Below are 25,116 nucleotides of genomic sequence, written 5' to 3'. Positions count from 1 at the left end.
ATTTTTGGACATTTTTTTCCAAAATGAGGAAACAATGACTATATTGTTTATCAGCATGGCATCATCATATTATGGAAGTAAAATCTGTGTAGGCAGTAGATTTCAGAAAATTAATTAAATCAAATGAAGGGAACTGCTTTTTATTAAGAACTGACCTGGGGTACATGAGGAGGAGTCAGTTTTGCCTCTCGTTCTATGATTAATGCATAAGGAAGATTAATACAATGATAAGAGTGGAACTGTGTATCTAAAGAGTCAGCAAATTTATAATCATCAAGAACAAAATATCATCACCATTACTCTCTCTGTACACTACACCAATCACTCGGCAAATATTATGGTCCAGACGAACAGGCAACCTCAAGAGGACCGAAATAAAATTTTAATCCACAACACAAATGTTCTGGGTTTTGGTAACAGCTCCAAACATTTTTCTCTGTGGGATGTTTACTATGAGGAATTGCCCGGGTTGATTCAATATTGTTGTGTTGTATTGGACATTTTGAAATGCAACAATAAAAATGATCACAATCATTAGTCAGTTTCAGACAGGGAACCTTGTTGTTTCTGGTTCAGTGTGATCTTGAAACACCCGTTCAAGGGTCATTAATAAATGCTACGTGAGTATTTGCACATTCAGTTTATTTGTATCCTTTTTGTCCAAGGTTTCATATCTGTGGACTATCATGTAAGCACAACATACAATTCCCTGAACAGAAACTAATTATCTTCATATGTACAGTACATGAGAAATGTGCATGAAAGTAAAAAGATCTACTATGGATAGGTTTCTGTTTTCAATTTCTGAAGTAAATCAAACAAATGGTTTCATTCAATTCATGGGGACAATTTATGCAACACTGCCATTAAAAAAAAAAAAAGGAGTTTCATCTGTCTAATAGGGAAAATTAGTAATGTTAGAAAACTAACAGGAACAACCTCTATGTCCAACTACGTGCATCTTGTTGTTTGTTCTTGTGTTGCATTTTTGTTGATCTGATAGCATTATACAATGGGGTCCAAAAGTCGAAGACCACTTGTGAAAATGCTTCTAATTTGCATTACTTATTTTATTCCATAAAATATATATATATTTTTTTTTTTGTTTTTTTTTTTGAGCTGGCATGAACTTCACAAGTTTATGCAAAACCTGATGATCCATGTTATTCCAGCATGATTTGAGAACATTCCAAAAAGCAATCTGTGTAGTTTCATGGAAGCGTGGAAATCTTAACACAGGAGTTCTTTTTTGCATAGGAGTTAACATGGAAAATGTCACAAATGTGCTCAATTGATTTATGACTTGAAAAACTTTGTTTATTTGCAGGGTTCAATTAGATTTTGAATCCCAGATTTTCACTATGTTCTCAGACATTCAGACCCCACTATATACCCATAACAAAATATATTACAGTTACCTTTCAGCATTTTCACAGCCACTGTTTTGCAAGTAGACACCTTGTCAATGCCAAATGCAGAGGCTTCAACAACTTTTCCAAATGCTCCATGTCCCAAAGTTGTACCTGTTAGAGAAACACACAGAGAGAGAGTGTCTACATGAGTTTGCCATGCCTAAGGGTCTCATAAATCAGGCAGGATGCCCTGTTAGGAAAGATGTGAGCCTGTAATTAAAACAGCCTGCTGAGGTTGGGGTGTCTTGGCTGGTCCTCCTGGAGAATTCATGGGGCAGGTAAGACTGAATAACAGAAGCTGGTCGCTGATAAATAATAGCATAATATTTTCATTTTAAAATACAATCTTAATGATGTCCACCATTCTTAGACAACAGACCTGACACTGAAGGCAATTAAAAAGCAGAAAGAGTTGGGTTAAGCTGTGTTCGTCTTTTTTTTCAGGGTACAAATGTAACACTTGCCAAATGCGAGAAATAAATGGGCTTTAGCGAGTAAATAAAACAGAGTTACTTGCCAGTTTTTTGGTAACTTTATTAGGGGCTGCAACATTACATGATTTAATTTGAATTGTAAGAACGACAGTCTGAACAGTGCTGATTCAACCATCTAATGTTCAAACTATATTGACTCAATATTGCCAATTGCCAAACATTTACTGCCACCGAATCAAAGAATCATCTAGTGATTCTTCAATGCATTCTTGTTTAAACAACCTTACTTGCTCTGAAAACAAATCATATTTTTTGTTTGTTAAAGTGAATGAAAAGAATCTTTGAACTCACCAAGTCTAAGGCGATCTCTAGGGAACTCCCATTTGTTGCTGTCATAGGGCAGACGGTCACAATGCTCATCAAGGGGGATTTGGTCTGGGTCCATGATGATGGACAGGTATCCAGTCTTTAAATCTGCTGAACTTGGCTGGTAGAAATAAAAAATCTTTTCAATGTGATTACCATGGTGATTACCATCCAAATAACTTTATAGATCTTTATTGTAAAGGGTTTAAACAATGTTTTTCATGCTTATTCAATGAACCATAAACAATTAATGAACATGCACCTGTGGAACAGTCGTTAAGACACTAACAGCTTACAGACAGTAGGCAATTAAGGTCACAGTTATAAAAACTTAGGACACTAAAGAGACCTTTCTACTGACTCTGAAAAACACCAAAAGAAAGATGCCCAGGGTCCCTGCTCATCTGCATGAACGTGCCTTAGGCATGCTGCATGGAGGCATGAGGACTGCAGATGTGGCCAGGGCAATAAATTGCAATGTCCGTACTGTGAGACGCCTAAGACAGCACTACATGGATACAGGAAGGACAGCTAAACATCCTCGCAGTGGCAGACCACGTGTAACAACACCTGCACAGGATCGGTACATCCGAATATCACACCTGCAGGACAGGTATTTGGTGGCAGCAACAACAACTGCCCGAGTTACACCAGGAATCCACAGTCCCTCCATCAGTGCTCAGACTGTCTGCAATAGGCTGAGAGAGGCTGCACTGAGAGCTTGTAGGCCTGTTGTAAGGCAGGTCCTTACCAGACATCACTGGCAACAATGTCGCCTATGGGCACAAACCCACCTTCGCTGGACCAGACAGGACTGGCAAAAAGTGCTCTTCACTGACAAGTCGCGGTTTTGTCTCACCAGGGGTGATGGTCGGATTCGCGTTTATCGTCGAAGGAATGAGCGTTACACCAAGGCCTCTACTCTGGAGTGGGATCGATTTGGAGGTGGAGGGTCCGTCATGGTCTGGGGCAGTGTGTCACAGCATCATCGGACTGAGCTGCTTGTCATTGCAGGCAATCTCAATGCTGTGCATTACAGGGAAGACATCCTCCTCCCTCATGTGGTACCCTTCCTGCAGGCTCATCCTGACATGACCCTCCAGCATGACAATGCCACCAGCCATACTGCTCATTCTGTGCATGATTTCCTGCAAGACAGGAATGTCAGTGTTCTGCCATGGCCAGCGAAGAGCCCGGATCTCAATCCCATTGAGCACGTATGGGACCTGTTGGATCGGAGGGTGAGGGCTAGGGCCATTCCCCCCCAGAAATGTCTGGGAACTTGCAAGTGCCTTGGCGGAAGTGTGGGGTAACATCTCACAGCAAGAACTGGCAAATCTGGTGCAGTCCATGAGAAGAAGATGCACTGCAGTACTTAATGCAGCTGGTGGCCGCACCAGATACTGACTCTTACTTTTGATTTTGACCCCTCCTTTGTTCAGGGCCACATTATTCCATTTCTGTTAGTCACATGTCTGTGAAACTTGTTCTGTTTATGTCTTAGCTGTTGAATCTTTTTATGTACATACAAATATTTACACATGTTAAGTTTGCTGAAAATATAAGCAGTTGAAAGTGAGAGGACGTTTCTTTTTTTGCTGAGTTTATATGACAGGGTTCTGTCATGCTCCCTACATATAGCTGCATGACTATTTGGGCACTGCTAAATTAGTATTTAATCTACATTCTACAGAGCTATAAAATGACCCACAAACATAAAAGCACACATTTGATCACACACATTTCTGAAAGAAGACCATGACTAAGTATTTGTCATAGAACACCAGAAATAAAATGGTTGAGCAAAGCTAAACCATAGGTTACATAAGCATTAGTGTGGGCTGAAGTACATAAAATATCCAGAGCCGACATCTATGAGTTAACATGAGTACAGTTTAGCTTAATGTACAGTTAAAATAAAATCCTTACCTTTTTCAATTTACGGATAAAGAGAATGAGCATAATCCACAAGAATGTTGCTGCTGCTCCAGTACACACCAAGATGATAACCTCAATGTTTGGTTTGCCGTCTTCTCCTGTGTGTTAACAGAGCACATCTTTTCAATGATCGAGTCAGCTGTACTATATTTATTACAATGTTTTTTCTTATAAATGTTACTTACACATATAGTAAGTACAGTCATGTTTTAATAATATTTGCAAATGTAATCATGTACCAAGTCTTAACAAATATACTTTTTTAAAAGAGTAAAACCATGTGATATGGTTTGATATTTTAACATTTGACTTTACATCCATTTCTCATTTACTCTGACAAACTGTGTACATACTACAAAGAGCAGCATTGTTTGAGCAGTGTTTATTTGACCAGGTTCTGGTTCACTCTTTCTCATTTATTATGTACTCTACGCATGATAAGTGGCTCCAAATCTGTTCACAATGGAAATTTTATTTCCAAATGGAAAAAAAAAAAAAGAGTGATTTCAAGGCACACCCTGCTCTCCTTGAATTAGTTTGTTAAGCTTGGGTTCTATACATAATATCTTGGATTTTGTTGGATCGAGTCAAACCAGACCATCTGTTCTAGTAAGAGGGCAGAGTATGATAAAAAAAAATTCACTGTTGGGATGGGGACTTTGGTTTTGGGGAGGGATAAGATTTTTGTGGAAAGCACCAATAAGAACACCTTAGCTGACCATTACTCTTCCCTTCAGCCTGCTCCATATTTCAAAACCATCTACTTCTTTAAGGAGATGTCCCGCTGGTTATTAATGAACCTCTCTAAAGACTGTGAAGAGGTCAGCTCCCCTGTGAGAAGACCCTCTCTTCAACTCCCAGACCCCCATCATAAAAAGGGGGTCTGGAATTTGCATGGTATTCCTGGCATGATTTTGATTCATGAAGCTTTGCAATGTCTTTGCAAGTGCTTAAAACATTTCATAACAGTTTTCAGTATGTAACTGTCTAAATATGCACAATTTGTCCTTTTATTGACCGACTGTGTCAATGATACAATCTTTATACTCTAATTCTGGCTGATGAATAAATAAAAGAAGAGAGAGGAAAGAGTTAGTCAGTGGTTTAGTACTCACCCACTACAGTAATGACGGCACTGGATATTGCTATACCTTCAGCATTGCTGGCGTGACATTCATACATGCCCTCATCATCCTTCTTCACCCTCTCAATGATCAGAGTCCCATTATCTTTTAGACTGATTCCTGAAAAGCATTTTTAGAAAGATGAATCAAACATAAAAAAAATAAAAAAAATCACTTTTATTGTCACTCAGCCATATACACAAGTGCAATAGTGACATTCCGAGCAACATAGCAGTGGTGACAGTGATGAGACATATACCAATCTACAATAAACATCAAATTTACACAACACAATTTAAAATCTAATATACACATAATTACACACAAAACAATATACAAATAATAACATACAATGTACATTATACAAAACACACAATATAGAATACACATTATACAATAAAAAAAAAATAGTATATATAGTATATATAAAATGTACAGTAGGTGGTATTGTACTGTATTGACATTCAGGCTGTCGGCTGATAGTCAGTTGCCAGTGTGTTGTTAAGAGAGAATATAATTTATGACAGTCCAGTGTGAGATCATAAGATTAATAAAGTGCAGTGCTGATGTATATTGATCATGAGAGATCAAGAGTTCAAAAGTCTGATTGCTTGGAGGAAGAAGCTGTCATGAAGTCGGCTGGTGCGGGTCCTGATGCTGCGATACCGCCTGCCTGATGGTAGCAGTGAGAGCAGCCCATGGCTCGGGTGGCTTTCCCTTATTTAATTAATTACTTATTTACCTTATAAAACAGATAGTAAGACCTATGATTGGATGAGACATGTTTAAAGCCCTTGTAAAACAGGCAATATATGCACTACCGTGACTGCACACAAGTTGAATTCTATATTAATTAAAGTTGCTACAGGCAACCGTACACAGACTACAGTTTGGCTAATGAACTAAGAAGGGGTTTTCACCCCTTAACCATAGTAAAATCACTGTAATGCATAGTCTCTCACAGCTTTATTTGAACATACTACTGTCAATTACAGAATATACATGTTTTAAAATTTGTTTAAACATAATTTTAATAATACTATTATTAAAAGTAGAGTTTTAGTAAGATTGTACTGTCTTACTGTAAAGCATTTCTCTGTTGTTCTCACAACTATTAAACTATTACTATTGTTGGGGAAGCTACTTTTAAAGAGCTAGCTAGCTAAGCTACAAGATACTTAAAATTGAAAGTAGCTAAACTACAGTCATGCTAGTTACACTACAAGTTACAAACAAAAAGTACCTACATTGTAACTATGAACTACACTGAACTAACTAACTACACTGAAGCTATAAATGCAAAGCAGTACGTGCAAACTTTTGTCAAAAATAGAATAGCAAAACAAGACAGTAACATAGTATTTTATGATGCTACACCACTACTTATTAGAAAAAGTTGATTTTAGGTACTCCCCAACTCTGCTCCTCACCTGGTCCCTCTGTGACAGGAGTCTTGTCTTTGTACCATGTGATATAAGGGGTTGGCACACCATGAGCCAGGCAGGCCAATGTCAGGGTGCTACTGCTGTTCACATCCTGATTGGTCAAATTCTGCATCAGCCAGGGCACTTGCCTATCTGTTTCAGTCAAATGAGAGTTACACTGTGTAAAATCATTTCCATTTCCATATATATATATATATATATATATATATATATATATATATATATATATATATATATATATATTATATTATTATTATTATTATTATTATTATTATAACATAGCATAAGGCTCATATCATGCACCAGCAATATCTGTTCCAGTATCTGAAATGTGATATGATATATGCTTATGCTTATACAAAGACCAAATATGTTTGGTGCTTGACAGAAGAAAACTCACCATCAATAGTTAAAACAGATGTTGTATTGATCACTTTATTGTAGATGACATTGACAGCTTGGCACTCATAGCCCAGAGTGTGGTTTCTGGAGACATTTGGCAGTGTGATTAACAAAGATATGGTGTACGGCTGGATCCGAAGGATGGTTTCACTATTTGGCACCGTGTGGCCCAGTGGATCATGCCAACTCAACCTATCATACAGGAATCTTGTGCCCCTGCAAGTCAATGTTATGTCATCTCCTACAATGGCTGTCAAGGGCTCGATTTCAAAAGGTTGTGGATGATCTAGTGAAGATACAAGAGAACAAGACAATAAGGGACTGAATGGAAAAAATCAGGTCACCTAACATGTATGCCCACAGACAATCCTTTCACTGCATGCTTTTCATGCATAATCAACATTCTACATTCAGACAAAGCGTGACTAACTCACAAAACTAAATGCCTTGTAAAGGTCCCGAAAATACACCATAGATGTACTGTTGAAAGAGATTGTACTACTCTAGCCAACACTACAAACACTAAGCTACACATTGACATGCCAGCAATGTCAAATTTGCAGTCATTTCCTGTTTCATCACTCCTAATTGAAAGCACGTTGCTGGCGAATGGTGGCAGCGATGGCTGACCCTAAGCACTACATTAGGAACCAGGCTGAGGACAGGCCTCCAGGGAGCCTGTGAAATGCCTGTTTATTCACAGCAATCCACATCCCACAAGAGAACACAGCTGTTATTACTATTTCATCCCTCTGAGCAGCATTCTGGCGCACAAAGTCATCCTCACCTCTTGCATAGCACATCATAATCTCTGGGGTATCCTATTCTGTTCTGGCTACCTGCCACTTGACATCCACCATTTTTTCTCTCAACTCCATTTCTCAGCGACAGCTGCTGTTCTTTCCAGCTAATGTTTTCCTCATCATTATGTAGCAGGATAGGCTGTCACCTCCCTGTAAAAGTGACGCCTTGCCACTCAGGTGACTCTGATTAGGGTTGACCAATCAGAATCATGCTCAATTTGTATATTAAGGCTTAGACAAATAACCTGGAAGTTTGTCAGTCATATGTTTTCCCTCGCAGGAATGGACTGCATCACCTGGGAGCCATGTGTTATTAGCTGTTTGGTTAACTGCTGTTCTTTGTTTTATGTGCTGGTGCTAACATTAGCCCACCTGTTGGAGTGGAAGTTGGAGATGTTTTGGTGTTTTTAAACTACACTTTTTAGCATATTTATTCTGAGGTATGTTTGATCTTTTTCTTTATTTATTGGTTCTGTTAAGTCGATGCTGGTGTTTAGTCCATGTTCTATGTTTGTGTCCTAGTTAGCTTGCTACCTCGAGTGCTAGTCAACTCTCAGCTGCCTGTAGATTTGCTACTGATTACATCAGCCTGGTTTAATGAATGATCGGGTCTATGGTGTGTAAACTTATTTGAGTGGTTGGGGTCTGGATCAATTCTTTGAGTGAATTTTATGGTTTCATCCTAGGTTGACTCTGGCTGCCCATTCTCTCCAATTGCCTGGGTTATGAGATTGAACTTTTGGTCCTCTTCAGTAAGTGGGGGTTTTTTATTTATTTTTTATTGTGTGCCAACTGGGTTCTGCCAGATTACGCCCCGTGTGTGTTCCTCTTTGTCAGCTGGCCTTTGTGCTGGTAAGCCTCAGCCTTGCAATTGTTTTTACTGCATCTTTTGGAATAATTCTTAAGTTGAGAAATTGCTCTTCGCCCCATGTATGCAGCCAGAAGACCTGTAACTGTTTAAATTGTATGTGCAACTACCAAGTGCTGCAGCTCTACTGACTTGAATTTTCCCTGATTTGACTTATTTATTTTTTTTAACCCACATCTCTTACTCTTGTGTAGAAATGAGCTTGTGACCTTTTGTTAAACCTTGTGGTTTTGTTAATATTTTCCTGGATGACATTCTCAGGGTGGTGTAGTTGACTCATTGTCACACTTTAAACTACAATTTGGTATTTTGTACTGCAGCCCACTTGGTTACAATCACAATCTAGGCAGTGATTGAATGATATAATCGCCGATGCATCTCATTACAGAGGACGGGGTTTCTCATTTTTAGGAACATTTTGACTCCGGTCAGCTACATAAGTTATTTCCCTAGTAGCAGGGCCATTACGTTCCAGAAACAGTGAAAACTGTTTTGATTGGTAACCTAAATTGTTTCATGTGATGAATAAAAGCAGTTAATTTAGACAAGTCAATATTTAATGACTAAATCAAAATTTCCCCCCACCACAAATGTATACTTTATTGCACAATCCAGTCTGTGAAGGAATGTATTACTTGTTTTATACAAGTATGCATGCAAAGTATTTGTTTTATATATAAAAAAAATATAACATTTGACACTGGATTGTTCTTTCAGTAATTGCAGCTGACCTACTTACCATCTACATAGAAAGGGATTCTCATGGTCTGGGTCCCAAGTTCATTCCTGGCTGTACAGGAGTAGACCCCGGACACATTAGCTGCTTTCACCACCAGGGTGCTTATAGTCTATGGTGGTGGAAAAAGATCATATTAGGAATGTTAATGTTTCAGACTACCCCAATCTTTCAACAGGATGTAACATTATAACACCATGTACGATCGATCACATCCACCCATTAAACTTTGATTCAGTTATGTCCTTTGAGTAAGGTGGGTCACGGAGCTCATTTACAACTTTTTTTTTTTTTTTTTTTTTTTTTTTTTCACCTTTCACATTTATAGTAGGCTACAGCTGGGGTTTAGAAGCCAAAAGTGACACTGCGAGCACAACAGAAGGTGTACCTGTGTTCCATGTCATTTGCTGATACTATACATATTTAAAATGCCAGGCTTGATCTTGTCACCATTAAACTCATTAGTAGTCTAAATAGACAATTACAGGTGCATCTCAATAAATTAGAATGTCGTGGAAAAGTTCACTTATTTCAGTAATTCAACTCAAATTGTGAAACTCGTGTATTAAATAAATTCAATGCACACAGACTGAAGTAGTTTAAGTCTTTGGTTCTTTTAATTGTGGTGATTTTGGCTCACATTTAACAAAAACCCACCAATTCACTATCTCAAAAAATTAGAATATGGTGACATGCTAATCAGCTCAAAACACCTGCAAAGGTTTCCTGAGCCTTCAAAATGGTCTCTCAGTTTGGTTCACTAGGCTACACAATCATGGGGAAGACTGCTGATCTGACAGTTGTCCAGAAGACAATCATTGACACCCTTCACAAGGAGGGTAAGCCACAAACATTCATTGCCAAAGAAGCTGGCTGTTCACCGAGTGCTGTATCCAAGCATGTTAACAAAGTTGAGTGGAAGGAAAAAGTGTGGAAGAAAAAGATGCACAACCAACCGAGAGAACCGCAGCCTTATGATTGTCAAGCAAAATCGATTCAAGAATTTGGGTGAACTTCACAAGGAATGGACTGAGGCTGGGGTCAAGGCATCAAGAGCCACCACACAAAGACATGTCAAGGAATTTGGCTACAGTTGTCGTATTCCTCTTGTTAAGCCACTCCTGAACCACAGACAACGTCAGAGGTGTCTTACCTGGGCTAAGGAGAAGAAGAACTGGACTGTTGCCCAGTGGTCCAAAGTCCTCTTTTCAGATGAGAGCAAGTTTTGTATTTCATTTGGAAACCAAGGTCCTAGAGTCTGGAGGAAGGGTGGAGAAGCTCATAGCCCAAGTTGCTTGAAGTCCAGTGTTAAGTTTCCACAGTCTGTGGTGATTTGGGGTGCAATGTCATCTGCTGGTGTTGGTCCATTGTGTTTTTTGAAAACCAAAGTCACTGCACCCGTTTACCAAGACATTTTGGAGCACTTCATGCTTCCTTCTGCTGACCAGCTTTTTAAAGATGCTGATTTCACCTGCCAGGATTTGGCACCTGCCCACACTGCCAAAAGCACCAAAAGTTGGTTAAATGACCATGGTGTTGGTGTGCTTGACTGGCCAGCAAACTCACCAGACCTGAACCCCATAGAGAATCTATGGGGTATTGTCAAGAGGAAAATGAGAAACAAGAGACCAAAAAATGCAGATGAGCTGAAGGCCACTGTCAAAGAAACCTGGGCTTCCATTCCACCTCAGCAGTGCCACAAACTGATCACCTCCATGCCACGCCGAATTGAGGCAGTAATTAAAGCAAAAGGAGCCCCTACCAAGTATTGAGTACATATACAGTAAATGAACATACTTTCCAGAAGGCCAACAATTCACTAAAAATGTTTTTTTTATTGGTCTTATGATGTATTCTAATTTTTTGAGATAGTGAATTGGTGGGTTTTTGTTAAATGTGAGCCAAAATCATCACAATTAAAAGAACCAAAGACTTAAACTACTTCAGTCTGTGTGCACTGAATTTATTTAATACACGAGTTTCACAATTTGAGTTGAATTACTGAAATAAATGAACTTTTCCACGACATTCTAATTTATTGAGATGCACCTGTATGCGTATTTTTGGTAAATTAGCAGATTTCTGAGCTCTGTTTAATGACATCTGTTTTCTTGGCCATCACATCAGGATAAGAAGTGCCCTGTGTATTATGTTGAAGCAGTATAACCATTTATCTGTATATATCCTGTGGTTCACATGCTGTTTATAAGACTTATTTGAAAAGTGTAGCTTTGGCTCAGAACGACAGGCATTTTTGTTATTTGTTGGCATGGAACAGTCATTTTTGCTAAGGTTAAGATTTCTTCCATACACCTCACGCTGTTGCTCATACCAAAAGCTGTGGAGCTCAGAGTAATCTGTAGACCTGTTGTTGTGCCATAGGATGTCCTTATTTAGTCTAAAATGCAGCTTTTTATTGCCACATTACTCTAAAATATACTCAAACAGGGCATTCACTTATCGATGCCAACATGTATGAGTCAGTCCTGTCTTACTCCAGATTGTTACAGTAATTGCTCAATCTTTAATACAGTAGGTCAAACTGTTTCTCAGTTAAAATTCTAAAGTTCTCTTGTATAATTACTAACAGAAGCAATTCAGAAGGGAATTTTACAATCATTTGTGCACGTTGTCTGCATTGTTTTAGCCCCTGATTCACTAAAACTACAAATCAGGTATTTGTGCAAACACACCCAGAAATCTGTGCTGAATGCAAGTGCAAATGCATATTTAAATGCAGTTAGTGCATAGTTAAATTGAATTGCAGGTCGTTGGTGAATTCACCCCCTTGTGTTGTGCTTTGGATAAACTGACAAGTTCCCTGAGTGACATTTTAACATTTCTCTGATTCTGTCCAAAGGCTTGGATCCTTGATGACCTAGTCAGAAATTCTAAGTGACCTTTCTACTTTCTCTTTAAACTGCTGTGACTGGCCCCATATAATTTTTTTTTTTTATTTTTTTTTTTTTTTTTTTTCCCCCTCTGTGGTTACAAGGCACTTCCTGAGATGGGCTCTTACCAGCCTGTTATTCAAAGTGCTGGGAAATTTATGAGGTGATAGAAAGGAATTCACTCTAAACAAATCCCACCATTTTAAATGGGGGGCCTTATCTTTAACCACTGTGCGTCACCCCTGCAGCGCATTTTAGCCACAAGAGCTTGTAATTACAGTAAACCTCAATTTAAGCGTAGTTCATACTTGGAACGAAACTCCTTGCACAAGGGAGGGCAGGCATGATTGGTTTTTAGTGACATTTCTGTTATGAGAATTCGCTACCTCAACTGAATGGGAAAAAAAAAATTAACATCTTGTGTATATAAGAATATTCAAATTTCTACAATGCACCAGACTAGTTTGTTTTTTTGGTGGTGGTCAATTGCTATTCACAGCAGACAAACATACGGTCACACTAAAGATCAAGTGTAGAGGAACGCTACAAATAAAAACCTGTGCTTCATTAAGTTTTGGGTGAATGGTTTTGGTAACAAGGCCTTCTGGGATATTTGCTGTAATGCCTACAGTTAAGTTGGCAGCACCAAGCACAAGAGAGAAGTCATCACTCACAGCAAGGTGGTGTCAGACATGGGAGCTCTGACTAAGCGAACCACTATGAACACTGTAGCAGTCTGGATTTATCCCACAGGTCTCTGTGGTTTCGTTACAAAATTAAGTGATTTCAACAAATCTGAAGGTCAATAACTCTGACTTTCAGATGTAGGATATGAAGTCATCTCATGTATTTAAAATGGGCCTGAAACAATGAACATTTAGTGCATGAATAGCCTTGGGAGTGAGTTCTGTTTATGAGGACTTTACTGGCCTCTCAGTGAGATGGACTGATATCAATATCAATTCTGTCCTGGGGCACCATTCATTCAAAGCAGCAGCTGCCCTGTTTACTGGCCTCTGCTCTCCACTGAAGGTGACTGAAGCGTGATGTAATACACAGCAGAGCTAAAGCATCGGCAGTTAGTTCCATACGACGTGCAAGAACACACACAGTCACTCATACGTGCACTCACAAATGCATTGGTATTTCAGCCAAAAAGACTACTGTCATTCTTCTGCTTCGAAATATAATGTAAATTGTTGCTTTTCTGTGGTTTGTCATATTAGGTCTAAAATTGTTTTATAAAAATGCAATTTGGAGATTTTCAATAAACTGAGTTTCCAATAGAAAACAGATGTAAAATTACTTCCGATTGTACTCTCCATCACTCCCCCCCCACTGTACTCTTACTTTTCAGTGAACAATATTTTGAAGTCAGTCATGTATTTTTACCCGAAATGAGGCAGACACACTCATTCTGTATAAATGATCCATTTCTGCCAATCTGAGCATAATGTAAATGCTTTAATTTTATGAATTTGACTTTCAGTCATCTAAACCCAATAAGATTACAAATAATTATTCCATGTAGATTCAAGCCTTTTTGGTTGTTAAGAGGAAACACCAACAAACCTTTACTAATAATAACAAAATAGCATATCATACATACCTTGTTTTTGCTTTTTAGCACTCCAACATTGCTGCTGATTTCCTTAATCAGATTATAAGGATAATTCAGTGATTCAGTGCTGTTTCCAACAGGAAATGGATCAGTGTAAAGTTTGCATCTATCAGACAAAAAAAAAAAAAAAAGATTATTGTGAACCACGACTAAGGAGTGAGGGCTGTAGAGCCCTTAACCCGAGAAACTGCTCTGGAGTTTACCGAGTGGATGTTTTTGTCTTAACATCAATGCAGGATGTACACAAGGAAACACCAAGGCATCCCGGTCATGCCGTTGCAGAGATGTTTCACTGAACACAGTGAGGAACAAAAAATAGTTCTTCCTCTTTAAAATAATAGGAAACTGTTGAGAAATTGAACCCTTTTAGCAAATGTCTTTAAGATATATTTATCTTTTGCCACTGACCGTAAGGTTTCATGGACCTTGATAAATGTATTTTTTCAGCATTTGAGCAGCATTCATTAAGTCATGTATTTCATGCCTGGAAGTCACAGGAAATTGAAGGCCTGTTTTGCATCACTTTGAGAGGAGGAACAATCTGATTAATGGGTGCTGAGGTTGGAGAGGAAACAGCAGCGTGACAGGAAGGCGTCACCATTCAAAGGAAACGCCCCCACACTCTGGCCGGCTGAGATAAGGCTGATCCCAGACTTCCAAGGCCAACAAGAGACAACTGATAACTTCTCAGTACCCCTTGATTAACGAGACCTCTGAGAGCTTACCTTCATGAGGATGAAGAGCACCTCTAATCTCCCATGTAATCTCTAACTCTGGACCCTTCTGACAAAACACTGATTTTATGTCCTACCTGCCAAAGCATGCCGCCTTGCAGCATATTTTTATTCTTGATCATAAAGTTATAATCTGTCATCTACACACAAGGACCCACATGTTGCTCGAAACTGGTATGACTTTTTTTTTCATAAATTAATCAAAATATTAAAGCTGTTCTTATCCATACAATGGAAAAAGTATTGTGAACACTGGCTGTCAAGTTCACTTATTAAATCTTCTGTGTGTAATTTTTGTTTTTATAAAAAAAAAATTTTTTCTTGTATAAATATTTACAATATTTATAAATATTTCTGTGGCGTAATATGCAAAGTGTAAAGAGTAGGGGTATAACCCTGGTGTCCTGGCTAAATTCCCCCCCTACTGGCCCTTTTCTATCATAGCCTCCTCATAATCTCCATCCCTGAATTGGCTACATAACTCTCCTCTCCGTTCTGGTGCACTATGGCTGCCGTTGCATCATCCAGGTGGATGCTGCTCACTGGTGGTGGTTGGAGATTCCCACTATACTACGTAAAGTGCTTTTGAGTGCCTAGAAAAGCACTATACAAATGTAAGTAATTAATCTATATTATGAGCTGTTGTGTTTACAGCCATTGCTGATTATATTTTTAAGAGCCACTAAAGTGGTACTTCGGCACTGTGGTACATAGCCCAGAGTATTTTTGTCGCAAATTTGGCAAGCAGCACTCTTTGACAAATAATTACTGACAATTATGAGAAACTCTTGTCATGTCACACAAGAGCTTAGTGGACATCTATTGCATTCATAAAGGTTCACTAAGAGGCTGGCATTTACACTGGGACACTGTTGCTTTCAGCACAATACAAGCTTAGGGTATGAGGCCAGTAAATCCTCCTAACATTTACAGAGCCAGTGACTGGGGAATGTAGCTCTGGGGCTATTTTTCATCAATAAGCATACTTTATTTTGGACTGATGTCAAGGAAACTGATGCAGTTCATTTGAATAATGATAGCTGTGGTTAAAGGCCAGAATTCATCATAGATGTTCACACCTCAGCAAGAGAAGAGATCTACTATGCAGGAGGGTGACAACTGTTTTTTTGGTGGAAAACGGAATGCATTGGTTTTTGTCCAAACTGTTCTATGGAAGCCACAAATTGAATTTGTGGAAATGACAAGAAAATGGTAAATAGAAAATACTTCTGATCTGACACAATGATACATTCTTGGACTTTATGCAAGCTTTCATTTGATGTGGAAAACTATTCTGTTGGTCCATGAGCTAGACCAGCATGAAACCAGCACTAACCAGCAACAACTGGCTTGGACCAGTAAGGAAATTCACAGTGGTCTATGTAGGTCTTTTCAGCAGGGTCATCCGAAGACCTGTCGATTCAAGGCAAATCTGAATCTGGAATAGTAACCCAAATCAGAAAATGTTGTGCAATGGTTGACTTACTGTGTGAACTCAGGGCTGGGGTCACACGGCTGCCAAAACCAGGTAATGACTGGCATGGGGATCCCAAATGCAGTGCAGGTTAGCTTGTGATTCTGGCCATATCTGTAAGTTTGGGGGCCCACTGGAGCCACTTCTTCCTCAGCGATCTTTGGCTTTACTGTGTGGAAATCGATGTACGGCACGTTAATCATTTTAAAAAAATCAATACCATTTAGCAGATCATTTGCTAACACTAAACTTTCACCGCATTACTCTAAACTGGAACAGTATAAATTTTCAGGCATATACGAATTTCAATAGTAGGAAGAGAGAGAGAAACAATGGAGCAATATTGTCATAATTGACCTCACTGGAGTGCATATGTACACATGAAAGAGAAAAACAGTATAGATTTAGCATCAGACGGACTTCAAACATGTGATGAATGATGCGCAAAATAGTTTAATTGCAACCAGAAATCTTTCAATTCTGTTTCTGTTGTTTTTAAACTTGGATGTGCTGTGGGTCTATAATGATGACATGTTCTACAGGTCAGGATCAGGACAGAAAAACTGAAATAAATATTTCACATCTGGCCAGAAGAAGCACTAGTACTTGTGCAAAACTGTTTTTTTTTTTTTGTGACTTCTAAAAACTTTAAATGATGAACACAACTCTTAATTGAAAAAGAATACAAAATGGACAAGTGAATTTGCTGAATAATGCTTTGGCTTCACTCACAAAACACATCTTTGGTCCAATATTACCTTTAAATAAAAAAAAAAGGCGGTCAGGCAGGTCACACGAGTCACGCTTTCAATCTGATGCTCAGCTGATTATGACATCTACCAACACAATTCATATGCTCATCAGAGCGGTTATATTGAAGTCCTCCATTTTTATGTAGTGCCTTAGCTGCCTTTCCATTGGCATGGATGTAAGCTGCACTTGACACCCTCCTCCAACCCCAGCTACACCTCTTGGATAGCAGCTTGCTTTTTAGTTTTCTCTTCTGTCTTGTTCTGTTCTCTAAGACTACTATTGTTTGCCAGTTTGAAATTCCTATGTTCGACATGTTATTGTGCCTTGTTCTTGAATTCCCAACCAATATAAAGTATTTGAAGTGGGCCCCCCCCCACCCGGGGCACTCAATGCTCTGTCCATGGATGGCTGCATGGAAGGGCAGAGAGTTTGCCCAGAACAGAACCATATCACCAATACCAAATGCTTCATCACTAAGTCAGTAAATACTCTTTCAAGTATTCAAGTCTAATTCATTTGACATAAGTGGTCCTGACTGAATTACATTTTCTCTGAATTGTCTTGCCATTGTAATCTACAGTCCAAATAATGGAGTGCAAAGGCCAGTGAAATGAAACACAACACAAGATGTCTTCTTGATCGTGTGCAGTTCTGTGTATACCTCTGACTTCTAGCTTGTAGCTGAGGTTTCTGTAGAGCCCCTTCTCCTGGTTTGACAATGCGATAGTGAAGATCCCAGCATCCTTCTGCCTCACTTCTTTTATGGTGAGGTGATAGCCCATTGTCTCATAGCATGTGACATTTTCTGAAATGGCAACTCCGTCTTTGTACCTGTTTAAATTGGTAGTGAAAAATTAGGACCTACCAATATACAATTAATTTATTATCATAATACAGTGGTTCTCAGGCTTTGCTTCAGTATTTACATTGTAAATTTTACATTGTACAAGATGTGATCCAACACAGTACCAAACCGTATTCAATGTGTGAATGTAGTCTGGGTTGTATTTTCTTTACTTTTGCATAGTGCTGTTCATGGTTTTCAAGGATGAGGGCAACATGCGCATATTGGCATCTTGCTAATTTGACTAGCTTCTACCAAAAGACAGATGATTTTGCACCAAAACATGCCAATAAAACATGAATTAGCTACCTCAACAACATCATGTCAACGTCAACAACAAAAGAAATGGGAAGCGTTTCCTGGTTTAGACAATTGATAAGCCTATTTCTTTTACTATCCTAAATATACATTAATGTGCAGTTAGTTGCATGGTACTATTTACATTTAACTTTGTTTTTCCGGCTGTCCGTGACCCTATCGGAACAGACCTTTGACCCATGTTTGGGTCGCGTCCCACCAGTTAAGGTCCACTGTAATAATAATTGGTCACTTTTAATTTCGCAGCTGCAAAACAGTAGTTTATGGAAACAAAGTGGTGTTAAGTGGCTTGTTGAGGGACACATGGTGACACAGGATTTTGGTAACTCATCATTTCCCTTTTCATCAGTAATACAAGATTTTATGCTCTAGTCTACTCTTTAAAAATAAATAAAATAAAAATAATTAAGAGCTCTACACTTAACACATTAAATCATACCAATGGCTTTTGATTCATGTCTCTAATTTTATAATTCAGTGCAGTAATTTACCATGTAACTCTGTCTGGCGCAGGCAGGGCATTGACCCGTGGCTCAAACTGCACCTTTCTACCCTCCACAGCAGTGATGAATTTGCTTTTATTATGGGTGACATTGAGGAAAGGATGTTCTGTAGAGACAAACAGATACAAAAATTCCATTGAAAGAATTCAAACTTGCTATTCTACAAAAGCATGAATGTGTTAAGGTTGTGGCACAATGTTGTTACATTCTCACCGTATACAGTAACTTTAGTTGAAGCTTGCAGCCTTTTTTCCTCCTCAGGAGATACAACCATAGATACTATGCACTTGTACGTGCCTTTGTCCTCCATTGTCACATTAGGTAAAATTAATGTTTCAGTCATTACAATGATTTTTTTAGGTCGGCCCCTAGTCCTCTTTGTTTGGTGAGGGCGATTGATCTGAGAACACAGACAGGTAGTTCAGAGAAATGTTTTGAGGCCCAGTTTTATTTAACACCAGTGCAAATCAAGGTTAACTGCATATATACCACATGTATCCACGAATTTGTGTATATAATACTACATGTGCATGTCTTTAGGTAAAACTTTTTTTCTTTTTTTTTTACCAGGGCACCATAACTCACCGGGCCCTTGTGGAACTGCCACTCAAATTCCATTCTGCCATTGAAGGTGGTCTCTCCTGAGCAACTGAGATCTAGGGAGTCACCAACCAGTACTTTCGCACGTTCTGGTTCGATGCGAACATTCTCCAGAACTGATGCTAGACACAGATAACAGAAGGTACTAAGAAATTCAGATAATTAAAAAAAAAACTATTCTACAATATACCGTGACAGATATTCAAAATGAATTGCTTAACTGAGATTTACTCCAATCTGCTAAGCAGCTACCTTTCAGCTTTGCATTTCACAGCAGCAATCAAAAATACTCACTTCTCCTTAAAAGCATGTAGTGTGATGAAAATTGCTTGTCGTCCACACTGGTGACGCATGTTATCATGTGGTAGTGGTCAAAAGGGGCCAATGGGATCCTGAAACCTCTCTTTGGATCCCAGTCCATCGCACCTTTTATATGATCTGCCATAGGATTCATCTGAAGTGCGAGAGAAGAGAGTTTATTCAAAAAGTTATTTTTAAACATGGGTAGCATTTCTCTCCTTTTTAGATTGATTGATTGTTTAGAAGGAAACAAGTTGTGTGACGCTTTTAAGACCCATGATTAGTAGCCTAGGCGGTAATGAGCAAAACAGGGGTGAGTTTGTCTGTGAGAAACTGATCGTAGTTAAGTTGTATACATTGTTTCACTTGTTTGTTCTGAGTTCAAGAGCTCTGCTAGGAAAGAAGGGAAGGAAGGAAACAGGAAGGACAAATGCCACAGATCTTCCAATGGCAGGAAGGTCACATAACTATCTGTGCCATCTGGCTTAGAAGTGTTTATCTATAGTGAAGAACAGTGAGAACAGTCTTTACATCCAGTACATGGCCACTGACCCTGCATGTGGCAAAAGTACTACTGTTGAAGTAGTAGTCATTTACTGCCAGTGCAATATGAAGAAACAGGAATCTACTGTTGTCACTTATGTTTGAGGTCTTGCTTGCTTTTAAAGGGTGTTTTCACACTTGATTTGTTTCAGGGGTCGAGAATGGTTCATAAGATTTTGGCTTACTGCATATGTGAACATTTAAAACAAAATGTAAAGTTAACTAAGGCAACCAAACTGAGAAGAGGTTTGGGTTGAAGTGAAGAGAAAAAAAAAAGAAAAAAAATTATAAATAAAACTCATATATATTGCTATTTTATAATATTAAATATAATTAATATGTTTATATAATTAGATAATATTAAATGAGCTAATAATAATAAGCCAAATTAATATAATAACGAATACAATTTTCAAGTGGTTTGAGTTAAAAAAAAAAATACAAAACAAAAAAAACAGTGTGAATGAAAAGTAGATCTTATCTAAAATGGACCGAAATGAGATCTGATCATAGGTGTCATTTATGGGTGGTACGGGTAGGACATACCAATTTTTGCCTTTGAAAAAGTGTCTAAGTGTCTAATGTAAAAGAAACATCTCCAGTTCTTCAGCAGGGGTTTCCATTTTGTTCGTGTGTAATAAGTGCCGATCCAGCAATGGAGTTTGTTATTTTTAATGTTATAAAATGAGTGCTCGTTGCGGCTGTTATCAGTGTCATTGAATGAGAGTGGGCAGCGATGATCTCTCGTGCATCCAGACACAAGCTCTACTCACTCTGCTGTTTCTCAGCTTGCGCTCCTTGCCAGTTAAATAGCAAAGCAAAATGCAAACAGTTGTTACACTTTTACAACCCATGATTAGTAGCCTAGGCGGTAATGAGCAAAACATTACCGCTCATGATGTACATCCATTGACGTACAGCTGCTATCTTCGTTTATTAAATTAAAAAGTTATATTAGGGGGGGATTAGAACCCAGGACTCCTTACTAAGAACCCGGAACTAGAAGTGAAAACTTTACCTTGAGGCCAATCAGTCATTCTGACTGATGACTTACTGATCCACATATTCATCCAATGACTAATAAAATCCCAGTGCTGACAGTGTCAGATTAAGTTATCAAATTAACAATGTAATATATTAGGGGGGCCTGGGTTGCTCAGCGTGTATTGATGCTGACTACCACCCCTGGAGTCACAAGATCGAATCCAGGGCGTGCTGAGTGACTACAGCCAGGTCTCCTAAGCAACCAAATTGGCCCGATTGCTAGGAAGGGTAGAGTCATATGGGGTAACCTCCTCGTGGTCGCGATTAGTGGTTCTCGCTCTCAATGGGGTGCGTGGTAAGTTGTGCGTGGATCACGGAGAATAGCATGAGCCTCCACATGCGGAGTCTCCGGTGTTATGCACAGCGAGCCACCACGAGGACCTACTAAGTAGTGGGAATTGGGCATTCCAAATTGGGGAGAAAAGGGGATAAAAAAAAAAAAAATATTGTAATATTTATTGGAGCACTTGAATTGGTCATGGAGTTGACTATTTATCAAAACACTAACAGATTGTTTGACATTATCTGCACATAACATAAGTAATATTCATGAGTTTCGCCACTTTGATGTCACCATCCCCAAACTGTCCCCAACACTTTAAAACACCTGTGAATCTAAAACATATTACTCTTATTCGAATTTTTATTGTAATTTTAAATTGTAAGCTTGGCCTTTTTTTTTTTTTTTTTTGTTTTTTTTTTTAACCTGCTCTTTATGGAAATAATGTGAAAAAAAAAATATATTATTTATAGCCTGAGTTTCTATTCTGAGTGATAAACAGGAGTCCAACACTACCTTCCTGTTCTTACAGGAAGCAGACAGGATGATTCCTCTGGCCGCCTTGAGCTTCCCTGAGCCTATGCCACACTGTCTCTATCTACACATGCTTAAGGCTTTGATGGGTGTGAGAAACTCAAAGATGCCCATCGTCCAATGCATTCTTCAATGTCATATCATAAAAAAACACCCTCTGTCATGTCAACAAGGCTCTTGAGGCATGAAAAGTAGGTAAAACATTCATATGACTGTACATTATAAGTGAAAATATTTTCTCTGAGAGTTCAAATACAGTGCCGACAATTGAAAATACTTACAGTCTTAAGGATAACATCTTGGTTTGGGGATGTTGTTCTGCAGGGGATCACTAAATAAGGATCATCCCGAAATGCATAAAGAAGGTGTGGTGAATCACTGTAAGCCTCCACAAATGGATGACTGTGATCTGTGATTGAAAAGTAAAAGTAATAAAATAATAAGCATAAAGTAATAAAAGTTTGCTTTACACAAAGGTAATTTAACAATCACAAATACTATAATTCATTAATTCACCCCATACTCATTGCTATTCAAATTTATGGCTTTCATACTTTTTCACTTCCAAGTCAAGCACAACAGAAATGTTTTTCTATGAGCTTCAGACTTTACATAACTTTTAAAATATTTATTCCTTTATCAATGAACTCAAAGACTTCAGATGATGCCTCCACTTCAAATCTAGGGGAGTGATAAAATATCCTAGACAAAGTCAGATCATTTTACACTTTAAACAGCAAATCGCCACACAGGCTGCTGGACAAAGAAACAGAAACAGCTTGGCAGGAGGGGCTGTTACTGTGCTATGTTGTGAGATTGGCGTGATTAAACAAACAAAATAATAACAGTGTTCATGTAATAAAATATGTTTTTTAAACATCGTTATCTAGTATAAGCAGTGGAATCACATAGTGAGATGAACCAGGGAATAGGTCCACTTAACAAAACAGGTGGTAAGCTTAACTGTCCTTTACTAGATTTGTGTGTGCTTATTGCCACAGCTAAATTCTACAGTATGTTCATCACACTCTTTTGCTATACAGAAAATACAGATCAGGACTTTTTTTTTTAATATATCTTCAGAAAATACTTTGCCAAATTAACATAACTATTAACAGTTTAAAGAAAGAAACATTTAAAAAGTAACAAAAATGGTGCATACAACTTTTGCACTATATCCCAAACCTCCAAAGCCATTTTGTATAATAGCTCTGTGTGATGAACAAAACCAATTTCAGCCATTATTTACTGAGAATCACAGGTTTGCAATGAAACAAGGGTGAGTAAATAATAAATTGTATTTATTTTTAATTTTTAGATGAACTATTTATTTAAATGCATGTTGTGAGGCACAGGAAGACTCCAAGCAATGGGAGCTCAAGAAACAATCAATGACCGGGCATTAGGACAATCTAACTCCACATTCATCTCTAAACACATGCAGCTTAATATGAATGCCATCTGTGTCACTGCTTTTCTATCTCCTAGTCCTGTGACAATTACAGTAAGTTCTGTCATGCAGATACGGTCCAATTCCCTGTGATTCAAATCCTCTCAATGAGTGCAGTCATAGGTGCATTGTTACAAACTAGCTCCATTGCCAAATTAGAAGGTTTATGGTTTTTTTGTAGCATCAGTGAGGTGTACAATGAGGTGGAGCCTCTCATTACTTTATTTCTTTTATAATCTCAAGTTTTTCTAATGGCCTGGAGTCTTTCCAGATCCTGTTTCACACAGAGACATCAGATTTCTCACTAGTTGGATCTCTGTTCTGGCAATTAACTGGAGGCAAAGTGTTGTTAGAATTTCATGGTTCATGTAGTACGAATCAGCCCATTTGCAGTCAAAAACAGACCTTTTCATCTGGCACACACTTGTATTATGCCAAAAAAAAAGAACACAACAACATATTCTCATCAGAGAGGAATAACTCTTAGCAGACTATGATACAAAAGTTTTTATTTAATTATTTATTATAAACAATTGGCTCATTTGTAGTCAGTTTATCACAGTCTATACTAAATATTATTAAAAATGTGTAGGGTACAATGGGGCTAAAGGCTCTGTGGTGTGAAAGGCTCCATTGATTTTATTTTCTCCCAAAACACTAAAATAACAACAAAAACTACCACAGTACTTTCCTAAACACCCATTTGTCACTATACACTGGAAAATCTTCCTGTTCCATGAGATCTTTGCATGTGGTGTCTAAAGGTTGATTTTGAGTCAATTTGATCTAATTTTTAGTATTTTTTTTTAAATGTTGCAAATTTATGTAGCTAATGAAAATCCCACATTAACATTTCTTTTGAGACAAAACACATCATTTTCAGTTTTTTTAAGGTCGTTAAATCAAACATTTCAGTAACCATTCAATAAGTGAAAGGATAGTATTTGAGGTAAAAGACCCCCTGTTGCAGGAGCTAAAGGCCTCTATTAAACACATTGTTTTTCTGAAGAATATTTGTTATGAAAAATGTTCAAAGTGGGCTCACATTGACTCATCCAATCATAATAGAGATTCATTTGTTTTTAGAATACTTGATGTAATAAAATGGCAAATGTGTTTGAAATTAACAGGAAATGGTTGACTTTTTCTAAGTAGTTATTTTGAGTAAGCATCATCTTAATTTGTTACACAAAAAAGCATATTGCTGTCTCAACTATTTGCATTAGTTGACAAATTTAAAAAGGTATCTACACTGGTTTCTTTTTTTTTTTTTTTTTACAGAATTTTAATCGAAACAACCTTCCGTTATTTCTTTTCACAAATTATGTTGCTCCATCAATATTCAATAAAAATACATTTTTGTTTTTTTACCTCGATACATTTTGTGACGATGAAAAAAAGCAGAATTTCCTTAAGGAGTGCCTTTAGCCCCATTGTACCCTAAAAAGGTGAGTTTTTAAGACATACCCTTAACAAAAACATATGTGGAGACCTCATGATCCTTGGACTTGCGGTGACTGCATGTGTAGAAACCAGTGTCATTGTGCATCAGGTTGTGTATGACCAACTTGCTGCAGTGCTTGTGCATTCTCTCTTCACACGGCTCGACCTGTACTGATGACACATTCCTGTGAGCCAGCCTCCAGTGCAGCGGACTAGATCCCCTATTGTACAAACAAGACATCAACCACAATAAGGA

General features: G+C 38.2%; 1 protein-coding gene across 1 annotated transcript in view; it reads right to left on the bottom strand.

Annotated features, from left to right (window-relative positions):
- Positions 1-25,116, bottom strand: part of LOC127417680 (vascular endothelial growth factor receptor kdr-like) — an 86,718-nt gene that overhangs the window by 27,315 nt on the left and 34,287 nt on the right. Inside the window, exons 3-18 of the mRNA XM_051657823.1 lie at positions 24,885-25,081; positions 22,249-22,376; positions 19,561-19,720; positions 19,252-19,388; positions 18,880-19,066; positions 18,655-18,772; positions 17,663-17,832; positions 16,261-16,417; positions 14,029-14,146; positions 9,532-9,640; positions 7,120-7,407; positions 6,705-6,851; positions 5,266-5,394; positions 4,142-4,248; positions 2,198-2,333; positions 1,419-1,523 (exon numbers count right to left, since the gene is read on the bottom strand). Coding sequence (XP_051513783.1) covers positions 1,419-1,523; positions 2,198-2,333; positions 4,142-4,248; positions 5,266-5,394; positions 6,705-6,851; positions 7,120-7,407; positions 9,532-9,640; positions 14,029-14,146; positions 16,261-16,417; positions 17,663-17,832; positions 18,655-18,772; positions 18,880-19,066; positions 19,252-19,388; positions 19,561-19,720; positions 22,249-22,376; positions 24,885-25,081 — 2,393 coding nt within the window. The remainder of the gene's footprint in view (positions 1-1,418; positions 1,524-2,197; positions 2,334-4,141; positions 4,249-5,265; positions 5,395-6,704; positions 6,852-7,119; positions 7,408-9,531; positions 9,641-14,028; positions 14,147-16,260; positions 16,418-17,662; positions 17,833-18,654; positions 18,773-18,879; positions 19,067-19,251; positions 19,389-19,560; positions 19,721-22,248; positions 22,377-24,884; positions 25,082-25,116) is intronic.

This window comes from Myxocyprinus asiaticus, chromosome 27 (genome assembly GCF_019703515.2).
Source record: "Myxocyprinus asiaticus isolate MX2 ecotype Aquarium Trade chromosome 27, UBuf_Myxa_2, whole genome shotgun sequence".
Lineage (NCBI taxonomy): Eukaryota > Metazoa > Chordata > Actinopteri > Cypriniformes > Catostomidae > Myxocyprinus > Myxocyprinus asiaticus.
The sequence above is the reverse complement of the archived record's forward strand: the minus strand, read 5'-3'. Positions and strand labels throughout refer to the sequence as shown.